Genomic DNA, 20,762 nt, shown 5'->3' with positions numbered 1-20,762 from the left:
AATTAAGAAAAATACCAATATTTACCTGTATACAGCATAGGTGTGATACTCGTTCATGTGTTGGATTCTCTCCTCAAGTTTGGCACTTCTCTGTGACTTGTCGATTGACATGGTGAAAAGATCAATGTAGGAGTCCAGGGAGAACTGGTACATAGGGTCTATTCTACCCATGTCATTGAGAACAAAGAACAAAATAGATGCCCTTTCAGCAGCCGGTCTGTAACCCTGTAATACACAACATTTAAAATAAATATGTATCATAGCTACTACTTTCAGTATTAAGGATTTTTAAAAACAAGTGCTTTCAAATAATTTGTTTGCCTACCTATACATACTGCACTTTTTCTGTTGTTGTACAATCATATCATTTTTTGCTTGATTACTCATTATTTCACTATAATTGATCTATTATAATATGACATTTGTGTATATATGTTGTGTTTATGTTGTGTACATGTAAACTGTTTATATATTGCAATTATGTTGTATACATCAGTTGGGGCCCACATGGAAGGAAACCAAATGTGTAAGGCTCCTTTAATAAAGGCGTTTGAAGATATTTGTTATGTCCTTTATCAATATAGACAAACAAGTCTGTTTGCTTTACATGAAGTGTCTCTCTTTTGTATTTAAGGTTATAGAAATATCTTACACAGACACTCTTATATCGAAATAATTTTCACAGGTTAGAAGAGAGCAAACCATCCAAAATTTAACATTTGTTTTTTATATTTTTGCCAACATTTTTGTTTCTGAAATCAATTGGTTTATGCAATTGTGAGCAGGCATTTTTTTTATCTATATGTAGATGTATCAAGTGTACCTCTCTGGCTGCATCAATTTTGACTTCTGTCTGTTCAGACACCTGCAGTTGTTCTGACACTTCCTGTGATGTCACCTTAGATGTCTGTAGTGTGTTCACCAACTGTTCATCATCCAACAAAGATCCCTTTGTCTCATTCAATAATCTGTCAAAACAGAATAATATACTCAATTATATGTGCATTCTTTATTCATTAATCTGTGAATAGATACTTTTATACTCAATATTTAAACTATTGTTTCAATAATATGTGGACATAGAAGTTACTAATTAATAATTTATAGGTCAGAAACTTGAATAACTGAACAGAAAAACATTTCAATCCGTAATATACTGAGTATGATTGAAAAAGTCACCAAAAATATGTTATTGCAATAAAATGATTTGTAAAAATTAATTCATTGAATTCATTTCTTACTAAGCGTGCTGTTAGAATATGATAACAGAAACATTTTAAGTGAAAAAAAATTTGGGATAAATGATATTTATCAATCTTGTAATAAGATCTCTGTAGAATATAAACTCTGAAGTTTGTGATGATCACAATGAAAGTGCACAAGACATTCATAACCAAAATTACCTCAAGATTTCATCTTCTAGTTCCACCAGTTTCTTTTTACCCTCAGCAATACTTCTCACCAAACTATCTTTCTTCTCTTCAAGGTCTGGCCTCTCCTTTCTTACAACAATACCCAGTAACTGGGCCTCCAAACCTGAACATTAATAATAATTGTCACTTTACATACAATAAAGAACAAGAATTAGTATTCTTAATAATTAACATTCAGACATACGATTCTGAACCAACCATGCCAAGGTCCTGTTTTTGTAACATTCTGTGTACAATAACTTAAATCTTTACATTGGAAAACAGTATGTGAACAAGTAAAAAAGCCAAACTGTTGTTTTAAGACAAAATCTGCAAACAAACTCTTAGAATCAAATTTGACCATATATGTAATACCCACAGGAGCTGTCCGCAAGACAGTGTTCTTGACAATTCTCTATACTTGACAGTAACAAAACATTATAACGGTATGACGGCTACAGTGATACCAATGCTGGGGTGAGTACAACAGCTCCCCCTATTTTTCTAATAGTGGAGCTAAAAACAGATTCGTGAAATTTTTTTTGACAAAAGCTTGATCTTATGTCAACTTTTTGGAAAACTGTTTTATCCACAACTTTGCATACCTTGTTCTTTGACAGCAAAGTTGACAATGGTAGTTTTTGTTGAGATCTCTGGTGTGTAATGAGGATTGCTCAGTTTTGTTGTGATGTAGAATCTAAACTCAGGGTTGTATTCTATCTCTTTATCACCAATCCTGATCATGTATGCTCCACCTTTAAATGTAAATAATTTTATATTTATGTTTTCAATTTTTAAATTGAATACTGCATTCATACCAGTTATATACAATCTACATATAACTGCAGTGTTGCATCTAGAATTTCAAAATTATGGGGGATTGTCCCCCACTCAATCGAAAAATGTGGGGGATTTGAAAAAAATTTGGGGGACATACATTTACCTTACAATATGACATACCGAATAGAATTCATTTATTTTACATTCAGGCATTTTTGACAGCTATCGTCCGCTCAAAAACGGAAGTAGAAAAAATAAAATATTGACGAATACTACAAAACACACCCGAGATGACTTAGTCGGCTGCTACACGCGATTTAGTACGTATTTTAGTCATAACCACGAGTGAAAACAAACATGGCTGAAGCGTTTAAGATACGATGAAGATAAACTGAATTAAGTTGAAAAGATAGTTAGATGCGCGACTTGGCGCGCACTGACTTCATTAAAATGCGCGATCTTCATAAAAAATGCGCAAATCGCGCAATCGCGCGGCCTAGATGCAACACTGTTACTGATAAGTGGCTACTAAAAAAATTTTCTCTCATTACTTCTTTCAGAATAAGAATAATTTTCAGTGCAAGAAAAATAAAATATAACATAAAATATATTTCATATTTTACTTTCTCTCTAGGACAACATTTGAAAAAAGGACCTTTTCAATGAAATACAAGTAAGGCTACAGCTCCCGTCTTGGTATACTGGTGGAACAGGCTTATGACTTAGTTCCAGCAGTTTAAGGGTAAAAGGTGTGCTGAAAGTGGCAGAAAAGACATTCTTAAGTATCTTTTTTAAATTTTCTAATGTCACCTACCAAAACCTTTGGGGGGAGAAATACTTTATTCTATGAAATTTTACACTCACCAATTTTCATAAGTGACTTGTTAAGGACAGGATCAAGAGAGGGGTCAAGTCTTTCCTGTACATTCTGAAGTAAAACTGGTAAACCAAACTGTATAGCACCTTCTAATGTTCTCATGTAATCAGATTGCTGTAAATCTATCACCTTCAAACCCTGTAACATCAATCATACACTCGTAAAAAATAGTCCTTTAAATATTTGTTGGTTTTAGAGTCAGATCAGTGGTACGGTAATCATATAATCACCATAGTTCAGTAACTGGTTAACTTCTTATATAATTTAATAGGAGTTAACCTGTTACTGCACTAAGGTGATGATTTACAGGCAGATGCTTGCCAAAAAAACAAAAAACAAAACAAAAAAACACCTGTCCATATCCTCCAAGTAAATCGTTCAATAAAGCGCTTAAGAATAAAAGTTATCAAACAAAAAAAAGTTATTGAAAAATAGTCATATTAAGCCAATGATTGGGTTTCATGAATTTATGTTTTTAACACAAGGCACTCACATTTACATGATGTGGCAGATAAGTCTTGTACATCAAATAAAAGTCAAATTACACTAAATAAGGTAGATGAAACAAGATTGAACTTTGTTATATGTAAAAAAGAGATAAATTAACAAAAACATTGTTGGTTTTCTTTGGCTGCATTGCAAGAAATGCTCAGAAATATATTTTACAACTTCCAACTAGAACTGCCACTATCATGGCGTGAATACCCCCGCATACCACTTTGTCAGAATCAACAGTGGCCATTTAGAGCTCAAGGACAACCTCCCTGCCAAATCTGAGGTTACTAAGCCAGTGCATTGCTATGTTATGTATTCTACATGCTTCAAATGTGAAAATGTCAAAATCAATACATTGCGGACAGGACATTCTTTAGCAATTGAGAAGAAAAGCTTTTTTTGTCACTGTCCCTGTGACCTTGACCTTTGACCCAGTGACCTCAAAATCAATAGGGGTCACCTTATAGTCATGATCAACATCCATGCCAAATATGAAGACTGTGGGTCAAAGGAATCTTAAGTTAATGGGTGGATAAACTTTTTGAAGTCAAAGTCCCTATGACCTTGACCTTTGATCCAGTGACCTCAAAATCAATAGGGGTCATCTACTAATCATGACTAACCTCCATGCCAAATATGACGACTGTAGATCAAAGGAATCTTAAGTTATTGGGCGGACAAGCTTTTTGAAGTCAAGGCCCCTGTGACCTTGACCTTTAACCTGGTGACCTCAAAATCAATAGGGGTCATCTACTAATCATGACTAACCTCCATGCCAAATATGAAGACTGTGGGTCAAAGGAATCTTAAGTTATTGGGCGGACAAGAAACAAGAGCTGTCACAGGAGACAGCGAAGCTCGACTAATAAAATACTGGACGCAGTAAGGAGGACAAACTATGAAAGAAAAATCAATTATGTATAATTATGTATTAAGTTATAGTAAAAAAATAACATTTTTTAACATAAATTCCAAGATCAAGGGGAATAATTCTAGAAATAGTCATGCTAGAGTTATGGATCTTGCCACACAACATTTGTGTAATGATAAGAAATATATATTTGAAGTTTGAAGTAGATACCTTAAAAAATAAAGAAGTTATTATATTTCTTAAAGAAAATCTTAAGTTCAAAGACAGATAAATCTGTAAATATTGCTTCAAGAGTTATGAACATTGTCACATGAAATGTAATTGATGACAAGGAATAAGTATTTGAAGTTTGAGGTAGATACCTTTAAAAATTAAAAAGTTAAAATAAAAAATAACATTTTTCTAGTAAATTAATCTAAGTTTATGGGGAGATAATTCTTGCAATATTGGTGCTAGAGTTATGAACCTTGTCACATAAGATGCGGATGATGATAACGTAAATATATTTGAAGTATGAAGTTGATCCCCTTAGAAATAAATAAGTTAGAGTAAAAAATAATATTTTGTATGGAAAATTCTAAGTTCAAAGGGAGATAAATCTGAAAATATTGGTGCTAGAGTGATGAACCTTGTCACATAAGATGGGGATGATGATAACATAAATATATTTGAAGTATGAGGTTGATACCTTAAGAAATAAAGAAGAAATAGTATTTTTTGCGGAAAATTCTAAGTTCAAGGGGAGATAAATCTGAAAATATTGGTGCTAGAGTTATGAACCTTGTCACATAAGATGGGGATGATGATAAGGTACATATATTTGAAGTATGAGGTTGATCCCTCAAGAAATAAAGAAGTATCAGTAAAAAATAGTATTTTTTAAGGAAAATTCTAAGTTCAAGGGGAGATAAATCTGAAAATATTGGTGCTAGAGTTATGAACCTTGTCACATAAGATGGGGATGATGATAAGGTACATATATTTGAAGTATGAGGTTGATCCCTTAAGAAATAAAGAAGTATCAGTAAAAAATAGTATTTTTTAAGGACAATTCTAAGTTCAAGGGGAGATAAATCTGAAAATATTGGTGCTAGAGTTATGAACCTTGTCACATAAGATGTGGTTGATGATAAGGAACATATATTTGAAGTTTGAAGTTGATACCTTAAGAAATGACAAAGTTATAGTGAAAAATATTTTACTGCACCAAAACTTTAATCTAAAATCTGGACGCGGACGCGGACGCTGACGCCGGGGCGAGTAGGACAGCTCTCCATATACTTCGTATAGTCGAGCTAAAAACCGACGGACAGCCGGACAAGCTGATTCCAGTATACCCCCCTTACAACTTTGTTGTGCGGGGGTATAATTATTCTATCAACCTAAATTACTTATTTGTTAAGTTACAAGATACAATATATATACAATTACAATAAAATCACCATGGATTCAATGTTTTTACAATGCCATATTCTCAAAATACTTATTTCCAGTAAATTTGGTTAAAAAAACCCATATCAAACAATGGAATTTAAACTCGTAAAGCTTTTAAACATTTATGTTGTGCTGATTTACTTCACAAATATGTGATTGTACTCGGCCCCTTATAGAGCAATTAACAATGTACATGTTTATACAACAATCATTATGTGAACAACTTCATATTGTACATGTACTATGTACACAAGTCTTACATCAAATGGATTTCCATCCCAAGGTGGGAGCTATTCCATAAAACCATTATCATGTATTAAACAAAATACCCCCAAAAAAAGCAAAATATAATGTACAGTATACAAAAACAATTAAAAGAAACAAGTCAAATGTAGTTTTCTCTAGAGAAATAGATATAGGAAAAAAAATCTGTAAAATCTTGAATATTTTCTCTATATTGATAAAAATGGAAAAATAAAAACATGCAATATAATTATAGAATGCATGATAAGAAATACTGATTTCATTTAAGTATGACAACAATTTTACTTAAAAAGATAAAAAATAAAAGATTTGGCTACTTCATTAATGGCATGCTATGAATGTCTCACTGTCTGTGAACATACTTTCTCCCCTACATAAAATACATTGTATATACATTATAATTCATATGATCATTACCTTTGAAGCCTCCATATTCTTGATCCACTTGATAGCCTGACCTTGGGGATCCACCATCAACGGCCATCTGCTAGCACTTGTTACTATGACACCATTTTCTGTTGAGAAACTGTCGCTAGGCAACCCTTGTATATTCCAATCACGTACATTTGTTGGCTTGGCCATAAACTTGGAGAAGTCAAACATTGGGTCACATGGGACACCAAGTTTCTTGACCTGAAAAAAATCATTCACTGATCTGTTTATGTCACATAATACAATTAAATTTAAGAGTTAACGCAATGATGCAAAATTGTTACTAATAAACAAATTTGTTCAATTTTTCGTGTTTAAAGTTACTATAAAGTCCATGTGACAGGTAACCACGTCATGTATAATATATAGGAGTAGAATAATCAAATTTTGAAAACATTTTATTTTGAATTTAAATAATAAAATAAAATATGCATTCATGAATTAAATGATTGAATAAACTGAAATGAATAATTCTACTTGAAATAATATTATCAGGTATGAGTGAGCACCTAACACTTTATAAACCCAAGCAGCATATGTAATTGCTTGCTAAAGCACAATTTTTTCTTACAGTCATTTTTCTTCATACCACTAAAGTCAATTAAAACATCTTAAACATAAACTTAAAACAAATTTCATCGTTACCTCAGCAAGCCAGACTTTATGTACAAGCTCATCTCTGTAATTGGACAGGAAAGGTCCGATATATGACATGAAAGCTGCAGCTATGAGACAATCTCCGATCAGGAATCCCATCCTCTCCTCCAAGTCCTTAACTGTCTCCTCCCATCTAATCCTCTCACCAGCCAATCCTGTTTATACAATATTCAAACTTATAACATAATCTCATTTTATATTACTATACTTTATTTTATTTTTTTGAATATTTAAAAATCTGGCATTTCAAAACCTCATTTTCTACAAAATTTTAGTTCAAACATATTTATTCAAGCGCGATTGTGAAAAAAGTTCTTGCAACATATATTAATCACTTTTGAGTCCTCTTCCTGGAACCGACCAGTACTGGTGTCATATGAAGAAACATGGGCATGACCTGATATGGGCTCAAACCCATAATCCCTGGGTTGAGAGGCAGACACCTTATTTGGCAGGCTACCAAATTTTATCATTGAATTTCCCAGTTATAACTTTTTAATTTCCCGTTGTTAATTTCAGAATCTTCAAAAGGGGGAAATTAAAGCAAACACTACAGCATTGGGTTAGACTGTAGAGATTTGCAAGCTGGCCTTTCTTAAAGCAGCTGACATAGGCAATTCAGTGAATTCTAAGCAATGAAGTAGATAAAAACATCCTTTGAAGAATACATTCTATAGTAAAGTATGTTAAACAGTGGCACAAAGTGTCAGCATCAATGACAATTTGCTCAAGAATGCTTATCTGATAAAAATTAAAACACCACCTCCCCTTCTCTCTGCAGAGCTAACAGGGCTGTCCTCTTAACAAAGCATATAGTAATGAATGATATTTTAAAGATAATCTTCACAAAATGGACTGCAAACCTGAGACAAGTTTGGCAGCTCTGTCCAACATAAGCTCTGTATGCTCAGCTTTTCTCTTCAGTTCTTCCTTCTGGTTCAACTTGTCTTGATACTGCTTCTGTAACTCGGCCATCTTAGCCTCAACCTAAACATAAAATAATTTCTTTTTGTTTCAAATGTTTTCTCAATGTGTTCTTATATAAGTTAAAAATATCTATTTAAGACTGAATGTGAAACAAGTTCTTGCAACTTAATTTATTCATGTTTGGTTGTGTTTCCTCAAACTATTTGGAGCTAGTGTCATATGATTAAACATGGTTGTGATGCCTGAGTAGTGCTTGAACATACTATCTTTAAGTTAACAGGCAGATATGTAAACATGTCAACAGCATTTGTCATATCATACCTAGATCAACTTATTTATAAAATTATGGTACATGTATTTAGTCCTTTTAACCCAATATACCATAATGAATTATTACCCATGACATCCCCTGCTTACAATATTGGGCAGTAAAATAGTAAGTTAAGGAATATCAGCAATGACTATACTGGTGGTATGAAAAAGTTATTGTTGTTGTTGTTAACATACAAAGAGTTTTTTTTTTTTTTTTATTCAGTTTGGGTTTTACATCACACCAACACTATAAAGTCATATTGTGGCTTTCAAGGTTATAATGCTGTCGAAAGACTTCAGATACCCTACATTGGTTACTTTTTGTATGAAGAGTTAAATTTAAGCAAAACATCTCTTTCAAGGCTGCAGTATTGTTTTAACTTATATCAAACTAATCAAACATGTCACTTTACCTCTGCAAGTTTAGCTTTAGCATCACTTAAAGCGTCTTGCTTTTCCTTCAGTTGACTCATTGCGGCATTCAGCCTCTGTTTCTTTGGTTCTACAACTCTGTAAATACGTCCATACACTTCCATAGCTCGTACCCACATGCACAATGACTTGGCAGCCAGAGAAACACGCCCAATAATCTCTGGCTGGAAATCTGTCTGAGCTACATACTGACCAATCTTCTTCAGTACTCGATCAGAGATATTGTCTTTGTCAAATTCAAACAGCTGCTTCAAGAAATTCTGGTCACCTATTCAACAAGAATGAATAGTTAGCATGTCATTTTACAAATTTATCAATTTTGTATTAAGCCATCTTTCTTAATTTGTAAATTCTGTCAAATTATTACCATAAATTTCAAGTTGTTAACATTAAATTGTATAGTATATAAAATATATGACAGTGTATTTGATATATGATCTAGCCTAAAATATTCCATTACTTCACTTTTTTCATAAGAATAAAATAAACTGCCTTTTTTTAAAAGTTTATTGTTTCTCATCAAACAAACTGCATAATGAAATAGAACTGAAATCACAAAGTTAATTATATCAATCAATTATCATTTACTGATAGTTTTATTAAGTTTTATTAATTGGTTTAATAAGTTCACTATACAGTTATTGTTTTGTTATATTTGTAATATGAGGAATTTTATAATTGGTTTAAAAAGTGTGAAGAGATTTATGCTGAATCATACAGGCCGAAGAATGAAGTAAAACTGTTTTTAATAATTTTGTATGAAGAAAAATATTCTGAAGTACTATTTGAAAAATAAATAGAAATATAATCAACCTTCTAATTAAGTGTGTTACCTTTTTTGGTCAAACCTAATTTGCTCTGATGATTATGAAGTAAAATTACCTTATTATAGTCCTCAAATAATGTAGAATATCTGGTGTTACCAAATTTATTACAATAGATATTGAAATTTACTTCAATTTAGCTATGAACAATACAATATATAATCCAAACAATACATTATATATGTGCAACTGAATTTAAACTCAAATCAACATTGTCTTAAAGCAATCAAATAATGAATTAAGACTAAAATAAAAACATGAATGGCGAGAAAAAAAACAAACAAACAAAAAAAAACAACATTAAAACAAAAAAAGAAAAAAGAAAAGAAAAAAGCCTGGTACCAAGTTGTCGCTTAGCTTCCATCCAGGTTGGTTCCTGGCAACGTAAGATCATTACAGCTTCCATTACCTTCTCAACTAAAGCTGGGGGCCGACCATATGACTTGATTTCTGTCATGTCTTTCTTGTTAAGAGATTCCAAGGCCTGATTTTAATGGGAACAAACAGGGATGGTATAAAAAAAATCACCGCAAACATGATCCAAGGTTAAAGTTAGTGAAGCTAAGAAAGAGAACTGTGAATTCATTTGATTATTTTTAAATATCGGCTTAAAGCAGCAACTTAAAATATACAAATCTAAATAAATTATGCTCAGTATTTCAAAATTTGAAATCACTGAAAATCAATTTATAGGATCAAATTTGGAACTTTATCCAATACATTTTAACATTTTTAAACTGAAGATGTAGACAAATATTTTTACATTTAGACCACAAAAATGTTAGCCATTATAAATAATGAGATCACAGTTTTCTTCCTAATTGTCAAACAGTTAAAACTCTCCTCTTGTTTCTTCACAAATCAGGTTTTTTTTAAAATGTCTCTCAGAAATTATGTTCTGGTAAGTTAAAGTTTATTGGAAAGTGTTAACTGCCATGGTTTGAGAAACTTGTGATACATGTAAGTAAATAAACAATAAGAAGAAATGTCAAAGAAAAAAAAATGTATCAAATGTTTTGATTTCAGACATAATCTTTATGTTTAATTTAAATTCTTTCATCTTATCATTAATCTGCATGTGGGCATAACTTGAAGATGGTGTCTGAAAATAAACTTTTGACTTGTTTCTCTTTGACTGTACTTAAAATAGGATGAAATTGATGTACACGAGTTTATAGTACATGTTGAGTTGAGACTTAATTTTAAAACATTTTTGTGCTCAAATAAGCAAAAACAATGCATTGACTTTAGCTATCATTTTCATCCTGTTTTAAGTATGTAAGAAAATAAAGATGACAAAGCATGGGCCCCAGTATCAAAACAGCATAAATAAAATGTCTGCAGGAAAATTGAAACAAAAAAAAAATCTGTATTTATAAAGCAAAACTTAGGAGTGCTTGTGCAAATAAGGACCAGATCTGGATTAAAAACAAACAAAAAAACAACAAGGCATTGTGGTAAAAAGCAATTATAAATTAAATTGTTAAGTTAACATTTTGCCAAGCAATGGGCAATTAATTGATCAACAGCCTTGCACAAAACTATGTTAAAGCAATATATCTACTTTTCCGAAATCAATTCTTATTAAAAAAAATTGTTATACAAATTCAGAGTTTTCACTGGTGTCTTATGAATTTGACACAGTCTCTACGAGGGATTGGGACAATGGCTCTTTGACTATGTAAACATAAAGGAAATCACAATATTTTGTTTTGAATTCACTAGTTCACACATAGTGGATGAATGTATTGGCTTACAGTATCTTATAAAAGCACTCTGATAGATTTACAAATGTAGTTAAACTTTGACATCCTGTTTATAGTTGCCTTAGCTTTGAGAAGGTTAGTCTCAGACAATCAAATAGACACTTTAATCAACTAGTAAACAGTTAAAACGAGGGAATTAAAAACTGAAAAACAAAACATAAGTACAAAAAAAGTTAAATAATCATGTTAGCTGCATAAAACACCATAAATATCTGTGAATAAAGCACAAACAGAAAGGATAAGTGGTAATGCAATCATCCAAAAATGTGAATCTTCACTTATACTGCTTACAAGTAATTTATGTAATGTCTTATTCCTGCAATGAATTTATAGCAACAATATTTAGACAAGGCAACTTGCCTGGGCTGACCTAGTCTGTACCAAGGCATAAGCCAGTCATTAGAACTGTTAGGGCTTAAAAAGTTCTTTTTAAAATGCAATGTTGTTTTTTTTTTATGAATTATTTTCTTGTTGTTGTTACAAACATTTCAAGTCAGTCAATCAGTCACTTATACTATATTTTGTTTATCAAATCAATAAGTTTTTTGAGAAAAATAAAGCAGCCATACTGCATTAGTTTTATGCGAGCTAAAAATGCTTTAAGTAATCAGTTGCATGTAAAATTCACATTTTCAGGTCGCTTAAGTAACTGAATCACATAGTGATAAAAAAGGGAGAGGATTGCAAACAAAATAAAGGTTGTTCGTTGGTTAGAAATGTGCGATCACATCTATGACTTTATTACCAAGTTGGCGTTTTGCCTCAGACCAGGTTGGCTCCTGGCCTCGCAAGATCATCACCGACTCCATCACTTTCTCTACGAGGGTCGGAGGTTTCGCGTATGATTTTATTTCTGTCATATCCTTCTTGTTCAATGATTCTAAGGCCTGATCACATAATAATAGATTAATTTTAAGTCATTTTACTACATTTATTTAACAAAAACAGAAAAAATTATTAACCCTTAACCTCCTGAATTTCTTGAATTTACTAGTCCAGCTTCCAAATTTCAATCCATCCATTATAAGTTATGGGGGTGACAAGATGAAAATGTAAAGTTAGTGAGCCAACAGTACAGCGCCTGGTCAGACTTCATAGATGGAAGTGAAGGCTTGCCTGGCTCTATACTGGTTGCAAAGATAATCACATTGTGTTCTGGCAGGTTAAGGATTAATGCTATATAAAAACACAATATTCACTTAGTTCAAAACAATAATAAATTTTCATCCACAAAGAATAGGTAATTTATGACTCAGTCCTCTGAGCAAAACTAATATATCTATGTTTCAAGAAAAACCAGACTCGAAAGTTTTGCCATTCCTAAAACATGGAGTATGAAGTAGATATAAAATAAATGTAAATATGTACCGCTAAAGCTTCTTCAAGAGCAGGTAACGCCTCGTTAAGATCACTCTGAGCAAGGTCTGCCATATGCTGACATTTTACTTCTTCATCGGCTATTCTTTCACTCTTCTGTGCTACAGACTGTTGAAATAGATACAAAAAATTCCATGAAGAAATATGCAAAATTTCCAAATAGGCTTGTGCTGGCCTTCAACCTCTGTGCCCAGGGTGTGGGAGGGGGCCTGAAGACACAGCTAAATGCTATGGCAGAACACCATTGAACAGATGATCTTTTAACACTTGAAATACTTAATGTTTTTATCGTGCATGTTTTCTGCATATAGTATTAACACATTTGTTTTAGATGGTAGGTAAATCTTTAACTGGTAAACGTTTAATCCAAGACATTTTTCACACAAACTGTTCAAATGAACAGAGACTTTCAAGAACACATGAACTTTAAATACAGGTTTTCTATGATAAAAATTTTAAAATATAGGTTAACAATGATACATGTATAATGTAGCCCCTTACACCTACTTGGATAATCAGCAAAGAAATGAATGTTTGCCATATCTAATTACCTTCTGTTGTTCATCAGCCTCACGTTTCTGACCTACAATAATGACTAGATATTCCTCACACTGTTTCTGAAACTGGGCCACTTTCGTCTTCGCCTCTTCCAATTCCACAGACATCTTTTCTACCTTTTCTCTAGTATCATCAATCTTACTAAGACCATTACGAAGTTTGTTAGCCGCATCTCCTAGTTCTTTTTTCTTTGAGAACAAAAGTCTGTAAAAAAATCATTCTAAAATAAGTCTATGGTTATTTAAGGAACATGTTCATCAAAAAGATCCCTCTATTTTGCAAGTTTAAGGCTATCTTATAGTAAATTACATTTTTTTGTAATTTTTAGTCACAAATATTCTTATTGATAATATAGATCTATTGTGGAACAATTTTGTTCAAACAGAAACTGATAGTAGCATTTATAGTTTTATGCCTAATTTGATGTGTAATTTTTTTGCAACAAAATAAATGTATAAAACAAGAGTAAAACTTAAAAAAAAAATATTAACTCAAAATGTGAAAAATAGCACCATTTTTTTCAGTAATGGTTATACATGTGCAAGACCTCATAACTTGCCATAGAAATTGACTGGTTGATTTTGATTAGAAACTTAATTAAAAACCTCTGTGTAGGCTAAGTTGTACAGACATATTGGTTCTGATTTCAGACATAAGATCATTTAATTCATAACATTATAGTGTTGAACCTCCAAACTTATTTTTTATATTAATACTTACTTTTTATAGCCAGAGACAAGTTCGAGATAGTTTGTGGGTGTGACATAATTATGCCTCTTCATTTCTGCGTACATTTTCACTGACATGTCAAACACTGATTTATGCATGACTGAGAAAATTTTGGCCAAATTGCCCTTATGGCTATCCTGTGTGGTAAAATAAAGGAAATAGAAACAGTGAACATGTGAACATGTGAACTAGAACAGTGAACATAACTGTGAACAAGGCATGACTTCTGATGTCTGCATGTAAACCATTTCTACATTGCTATCCCTTATTCTGCTGAATTTCTTAAATGAACTTGTCCAGCTTCCATTTTCGGACCTTTCCATTGTAAGGAAATCAAGTTGAAAAGTCTAAAGTTTAATCTTCAAAAGTATAAAGCTTTGCATGACTTCGCTATAATGCAAGCTGACCTTGCTTCACACTGGTGGCAAATATTGTGTAGTCATAGTTAAAGCAGTTAAAATCTTAAAATCATATCAAAATGCCAAATTCTTTCCATAAAAAAAAAAACTCTTCCAAAAGTTTTCTAGAATTTCATTTTAAAAACTTGGAATAATTTACCATTTTGTTGATTGTAAAACCATCTGTTTTGATTATTTTGTGTAAAAGTGAAAATTGAGAAAGCTGTCAAAACTGATTAAAGGAAAAACAACAGAATTCAGAAGACATATCTTAAACAACATTAGGACAAAAAGACGCCTTGTTTCTGGTTTCAGAATAACCTACTTTGAAGTTCAAAAAGCACTTCATTTTGCAATAAAAATAAACAAACCAGAAACAAACAATTTTCTTTTTGCCTATATAATGTCAAGCAATACCAAATAAATAAATCAAACATAAAATTTCCAACCTGTAATTAAATCAAAATAAAGAAGTAAAAATTGACAGCAACAATATCGTCTGAACATGTCTTACGTCTTAAATCCTTTACAAAGTTCAAGGTAATTTATTGGTGTGACGTAATTATGACGTCTTAAGTGGGTCAGCATCTTAACCGAGCAGTCGATTGCCGACTTATGCATCACAGCACAAACTTTACCCACGTCTTCATTCCTTTTACGCTGACTAGCCGACTTACGCATCTCAGTTAATAGTTTACGCTTGTCTTGAATCTTTTTTTGCTGAATTATCATTGAAAGTGCATGACAATGAACTGACTAAATATCTTATTAATATCATAAATAAAATAGCAAAGAACAATACAGAAATTTAGTTGAAAGGGACTCCACTGAGGTTTTTTGACATGATGGGACTGAAAATATTTTTTTTTCCAGATAAATGTACCATTTGATGTAGGTTTAGACCACTAATCTTTGTGCACAATTTCAGATCATTCGTGCACTTCATTTTTCCAGAATAATTATTCAAGTTGTAAAAAAATGACCCAAAATGAAAAGCGTTTAAATGCTTTTCACTCAAATCGGGCTAAGAATAAAAATACGATTTCCAATTTATTTCAAAGTATATTTCTTTACTATCTTTGCATATATTTCTGTTTAAAGTACCCCAGCTCATTTATGTAAGAAATTCAAATGTTATGATTTTAGGCTTTTAAACCTCAGTGGAGTCCCTTTAACCTTATATTTGAGAGGAAGGTTTGAAAGATTATTTTCAATTAATTAATTAAAAGAGCATTGCTTATCAAACTAGAACTACCACTGTCATGGCATGACTACCCCCTGCATACCCCCGCCAAATATGAGGTTACTAAGCCAGTGCATTGCTAAGTTATGTATTCTGCAAACTTCAAATGTGAAAATGTCAAAATCAATACACTGCGGACAGGCATTCTTAAGCAATTGAGGGGAAAACATTTTTTTAGTCAACAACCCTGTGACCTTGACCTTTGACCCAGTGACCTCAAAATCAATAGCATTCACCTTATGGTCATGATCAACTTCCTTGCCAAATATGAAGACTGTGGGTCAAAGGAATCTTAAGTTAATGGGCGGACAAGCTTTTCATATTCAAGGCCCCTGTGACCTTTGACCTAGTGACCTCAAAATCAATAGAGGTCATCTACTCATCATGACTAACCTCCATGCCAAATATGAAGACGGTGGGTCAAAGAAATCTGAAGTTAATGAGCGGACAAGCTTTTTATAGTCAAGGCCCATGTGACCTATACCTTTGACCTGATGACCTCAAATCAATTGGGGTCATCTACTCATCATGACTAACCTCCATGCCAAATATGAAGACTGTGGGTCAATTTAGGAATCTTAAATAATTGAGCAGACAAGCTTTTTAAAGTCAAGGCCCCTGTGTCCTTGACCTTTGACCTAGTGACCTCAAAATCAATAGAGGTCATCTACTCATCATGACTAACCTCCATGCCAAATATGAAGACTGTGGATCAAAGGAATCTTAAGTTATTGAGCAGACAAGCTTTTTGAAGTCAAGGCTCCTGTGACCTTGACCTTTGACCTGATGACCTCAAAATCAATAGGGGTCATCTACTCATCATAACTAACCTCCTTGCCAAATATGAAGACTGTGGATCAAAGGAATCTTAAGTAATTGGGCAGACAAGCTTTTTGAAGTCAAGGCAACTGTGACCTTAAACTTTGACCTGGTGACCTCAAAATCAATAGGGGTCATCTACTAATCATGAATAACCTCCATGACAAATATGAAGACTGTAGGTCAAAGAAATCTTAAGTTATAAGGCGGACAAGAAAAAACCGCCGGACAGACAAGCTGATTCCAGTATACTCCCTTACAACTATGTTGTGCGGGGGTATAATTATCTTGACTAAGCTCATCAACACACATGTGAAGTCCTAATCATCACAGCCCACCTTATTTAAGCTTATCTAAATCTATATGTCACAGGGAAATGAAATGTTTTTACCAACTGAACTCTGACATTAGTTTTAAGATAATTATATTCCGGTACTGAATGTAAATAGTTTACAAACCTCCTCTTCACTGCCAAGAGAATCTTCCTGTAGATATTTTTCTGCCACTTCCAGCAGAGCATCAAGTGGCCATTCACTAAACCAGTCAATGGTTGTACAGTTTACAAATGCTGGGTACTGACGGATGCGATTCCTGTAAATTTATGATAAACAATTAAACTTGACACAGCCGGCAATTCCTGTAAATTCATGATAAACAATAAAACTTAACACATAAATTTAGCCGCTCACTACACTAAATTTTTATAGTACAGTTGACAGATTGCTGTTCCTGTTGCTGTTCCTGTTGCTGTTCCTGTATGATATAAAGAATGAAATTAAAGGTATAAAGTTGCCATTCATGTTACAAAGCAAGAATACTCCTTACAGTTGCACGGTTCTGAAAAATGCCATTCCTGTAAATATATGATGTAAATTGCAATAAATTTCATGAATTTTCATTGCTTGACACACACTCTTTACATTAAAAAACACATGTGAATTGTCTCCTCTAAAGCGACCTACTTGCCTCCATAAAAATATTAGTAGTGTATTATTTAAGCTAAAAAAAAAATGGCATACAACTGTTGCGTCAATTTCTTACCTGCAAAGTTTACATTTTGGAGTCAAGTCATTTTGGAATATTTATATTTTATGCTTCAACCCTGTATCATATTTCTAAATAGTCTTTTTTTATTATTCTCAGAATAATAACCATTCTAAATCCTTCTTTCACACTAAAGTTAAAATTCTCAGTATCAACCTCTGTCAATTAAAGCTGCATGTCTCTAGTTGATTAAAAAGATATTCAAATAAACAACTTTAAGAAAATCATATGAGTTTAAGAAATGCATGAGAAAATTTTAATGTCTAATGAAAAAATATTAAAACAAATTGAACAAGCAATTTTGAATATTGTAATTTTAACACATTACCAAGTATTGGCTATCACTTCATATTTTGATAAATTCTACAATATTTGTGCAAACGTTTACAAAGTACTTTAGGCTAGCTTGAATCTTATCTACTTGCATACTTGATAATTCTGAACAGTTCTTTAAGTGCCATAAAAATGTGAAACTATCTGGAGGCATGCTGCTTTAAAAGTATGATTATAATAAAAAAAATTCACTTACCTGAATGGTTCACCAACTGGGCTCATACACAATACCACGTGGAGATTGGCACGGACTCGCTCGATCAGGAATGCAAATATGCTCTGAGGTGACTCGTCAATTCCCTCTTTCTTTGCCGTATCACTCAAAGCATTTCGCACCTGGCATAATCAAACGCAAGATGTACATTTGTAAATATTAACATATCAAAACAGAAGACTTCTGAATATCGAAACATCTGGTATGTGCAATAAAAGCAAAAGCTATCGAAATACATAGAAGTTCTCCTTTAACGTTTTACCTCAAATACTGTTTTCCTTAAAGATTCTGTTAAAAAAAAGAGTTTAAACGATACAAAAAAGAACAAAGCAAGAAAACAGATATACAAACCCTGTACTTTGTATGTTTAACATAACTGTAATTTATCGCTCCTATATATGGACTTTCTAAAAATCATTTATGATACAGTCCGAGACCTAGAGAAGGGAAAACTTCTATATTTTCAATGTATACCAAATGTTTCAAAAAACAGAATCTTCCACTCTGAGAGGTATAAGCACTTGGCATAGATCCTAGTGCCCAGTTTATGTACACCTTGAGGCTGACTTAATAATCATGTGTGACACACGGCTGCATTCAATAATTATATACTTATGTTTCCCCCTATCCCATCCGACCCCCATTCTTTTTCATGTCATAATGTAAAGTTTGTGTTCATGGGGCAATGGAATTACTGTGAATTCATCATCCCTTTTTTCTGTTATTTTTTTCTTAAATCATAAGCAATTGTTTCAAAATAACACAAAATTACATGCTAATGTTGGCCATGTTTTTTGAAAACGTTTTATAATGGCATGTCATAGCCTAATTTTATCTCTAAATGCATGTTGCTTTTATCCTTTTATGTACCCTATATACCTAGTTTTTATGTCAAACAACATTACTGAATCCTTGACTTACAACTATCATAACAACATATTAATATAAGAAACTACTTTTTATTGTACTTTCAGGGTAGGTTCATTTCAATAATTGAGGACCTTTAATTCTTCTTTTTCTTTAAATCCCCTGAAGGGCTGTAACCTTATAAAACTGATCTTACAAATAACAATGCTTCTTAAAGGTATATCCCAGGTTTGAAATTATAACCAATTACTAAAATAAGATAACAAAAATCGGGCATGCCATCTTTCCTGCTTACTTTTGGTCAATGAATGCAGCCAGTCTATTACTTCATTTTTTTCCCCCAAAAGGCCTTCCATATGTTAAAAAGTGTTAAAAAAGCAAAGCATAATAGTTTAGCCAAACTTGAGAAAAAAGTAGAAGAAAAACTTTAAGAGTATCATTTGAAATGTATCAAATCAGAATTTGTCAAACAAATTGTATTCTTTTAAAAAGTTAATTGTATTATTCATGATTAAACTAAACATGCATTTCTTGAGTATCAAACAACTTAGTATTTAAAAATTTCACGCATTAACTTAAAGAAAAGTTTTTGTCATATTGTATTGTATTAGATTTATTCAGCATGCATTATCTTGTAATGATTTGTTAGCTATTCCCATCAATAGCAAAGAAATACTTTTGCTGATTAAAAACATTTTTTACAAGAAACTTGTTTCAATATATTTACTTTTTTTTATATAAATTTTCAAAAAACTGAAAATATTTGAAATTGAAGATAATTTTGATAGAAATAAGAAATTAATTCTAAGAATAGAAATTAAATAAAATTAATAAATATAAATCGTAATTTGCCTTTTTTCATTTAAATCAAAATCATATTTAATGCCAGAGAGTTTTGATCAGTGAAGTCTGTCATACTTAATATCACCAATGGAATATCAGCCAAAATTACTTACAACCCCAAATTTCACATACATTGTATGCTTTTTATTATACATAAATTCCATTTAAATTGATGAATTGATGCTATAATCTGTTCAGTTTGATTAAGAAAACAAGAATAAGAAAGTTTCAAGAAAGATAGATAAAAGTATTAGTGTCAGAAAACAGTTTTGTAGTTAGAAAAATATGTGTGTAAGTTTGCAAAAGTATGGAAGGCCTGTTGGGACATTATAGCCAAACATTTCCACAACATAAAAAAGCATAAACCAAAATGTGACACACCTCAAGCCAAACATAAACATTGTACATACAAATTACAACCAAATATGTACAGACAAATGATACTGTCAACATTATACCAAATCTTACTACAACATCAACAAACTGTTACAACATACATGAAAATTTCTTCCATTTTCCTTGTTATTTATGATAATTTGTTTAATAACAATATTTCAAAATTAAAATTGCTTGATAATTATCTACTCAACAAAGTTTTCAGCCTCCAGCGTTTTGAGGGATTCAAACCCTCTTTATCAAGGAGTTTTTATATTTTTATACTTGATAAAGAGGGATTTAACCCCTCCAAATGCTGGAGGCTGAAAACTTTGTGGAGTAGATTATCATAAGTTACTTGTTTCCAGAATGATGTTAAAATTACTTTAAAATGATATAGAAGGTGTTTTTTTTTTTCAAAAGATCTTTAACAAAAATAGTAAAATTACATGAAAATAGCCATAAAAATAGTATATTAG

General features: G+C 32.1%; 1 protein-coding gene across 1 annotated transcript in view; it reads right to left on the bottom strand.

The window, feature by feature from the left end:
• Positions 1 to 20,762, bottom strand: part of LOC132718272 (dynein axonemal heavy chain 2-like) — a gene marked incomplete at its 5' end in the record, with an annotated part of 63,600 nt that overhangs the window by 10,749 nt on the left and 32,089 nt on the right. Inside the window, 15 exon segments of the mRNA XM_060701955.1 lie at positions 26 to 225; positions 824 to 968; positions 1,404 to 1,536; positions 2,018 to 2,167; positions 3,057 to 3,207; positions 6,551 to 6,766; positions 7,211 to 7,377; positions 8,086 to 8,209; positions 8,875 to 9,161; positions 10,060 to 10,201; positions 12,852 to 12,968; positions 13,412 to 13,622; positions 14,139 to 14,284; positions 17,066 to 17,198; positions 18,181 to 18,320. Of these exon segments, the coding sequence (XP_060557938.1) occupies positions 26 to 225; positions 824 to 968; positions 1,404 to 1,536; positions 2,018 to 2,167; positions 3,057 to 3,207; positions 6,551 to 6,766; positions 7,211 to 7,377; positions 8,086 to 8,209; positions 8,875 to 9,161; positions 10,060 to 10,201; positions 12,852 to 12,968; positions 13,412 to 13,622; positions 14,139 to 14,284; positions 17,066 to 17,198; positions 18,181 to 18,320 (2,462 nt within the window).

The sequence above is a fragment of the Ruditapes philippinarum genome, unplaced genomic scaffold, assembly GCF_026571515.1.
Source record: "Ruditapes philippinarum isolate M1 unplaced genomic scaffold, ASM2657151v2 ctg595_1_1_1_1, whole genome shotgun sequence".
Taxonomy (NCBI): Eukaryota; Metazoa; Mollusca; class Bivalvia; order Venerida; family Veneridae; genus Ruditapes; species Ruditapes philippinarum.
This window is presented reverse-complemented; position numbering and strand designations above follow the sequence as displayed.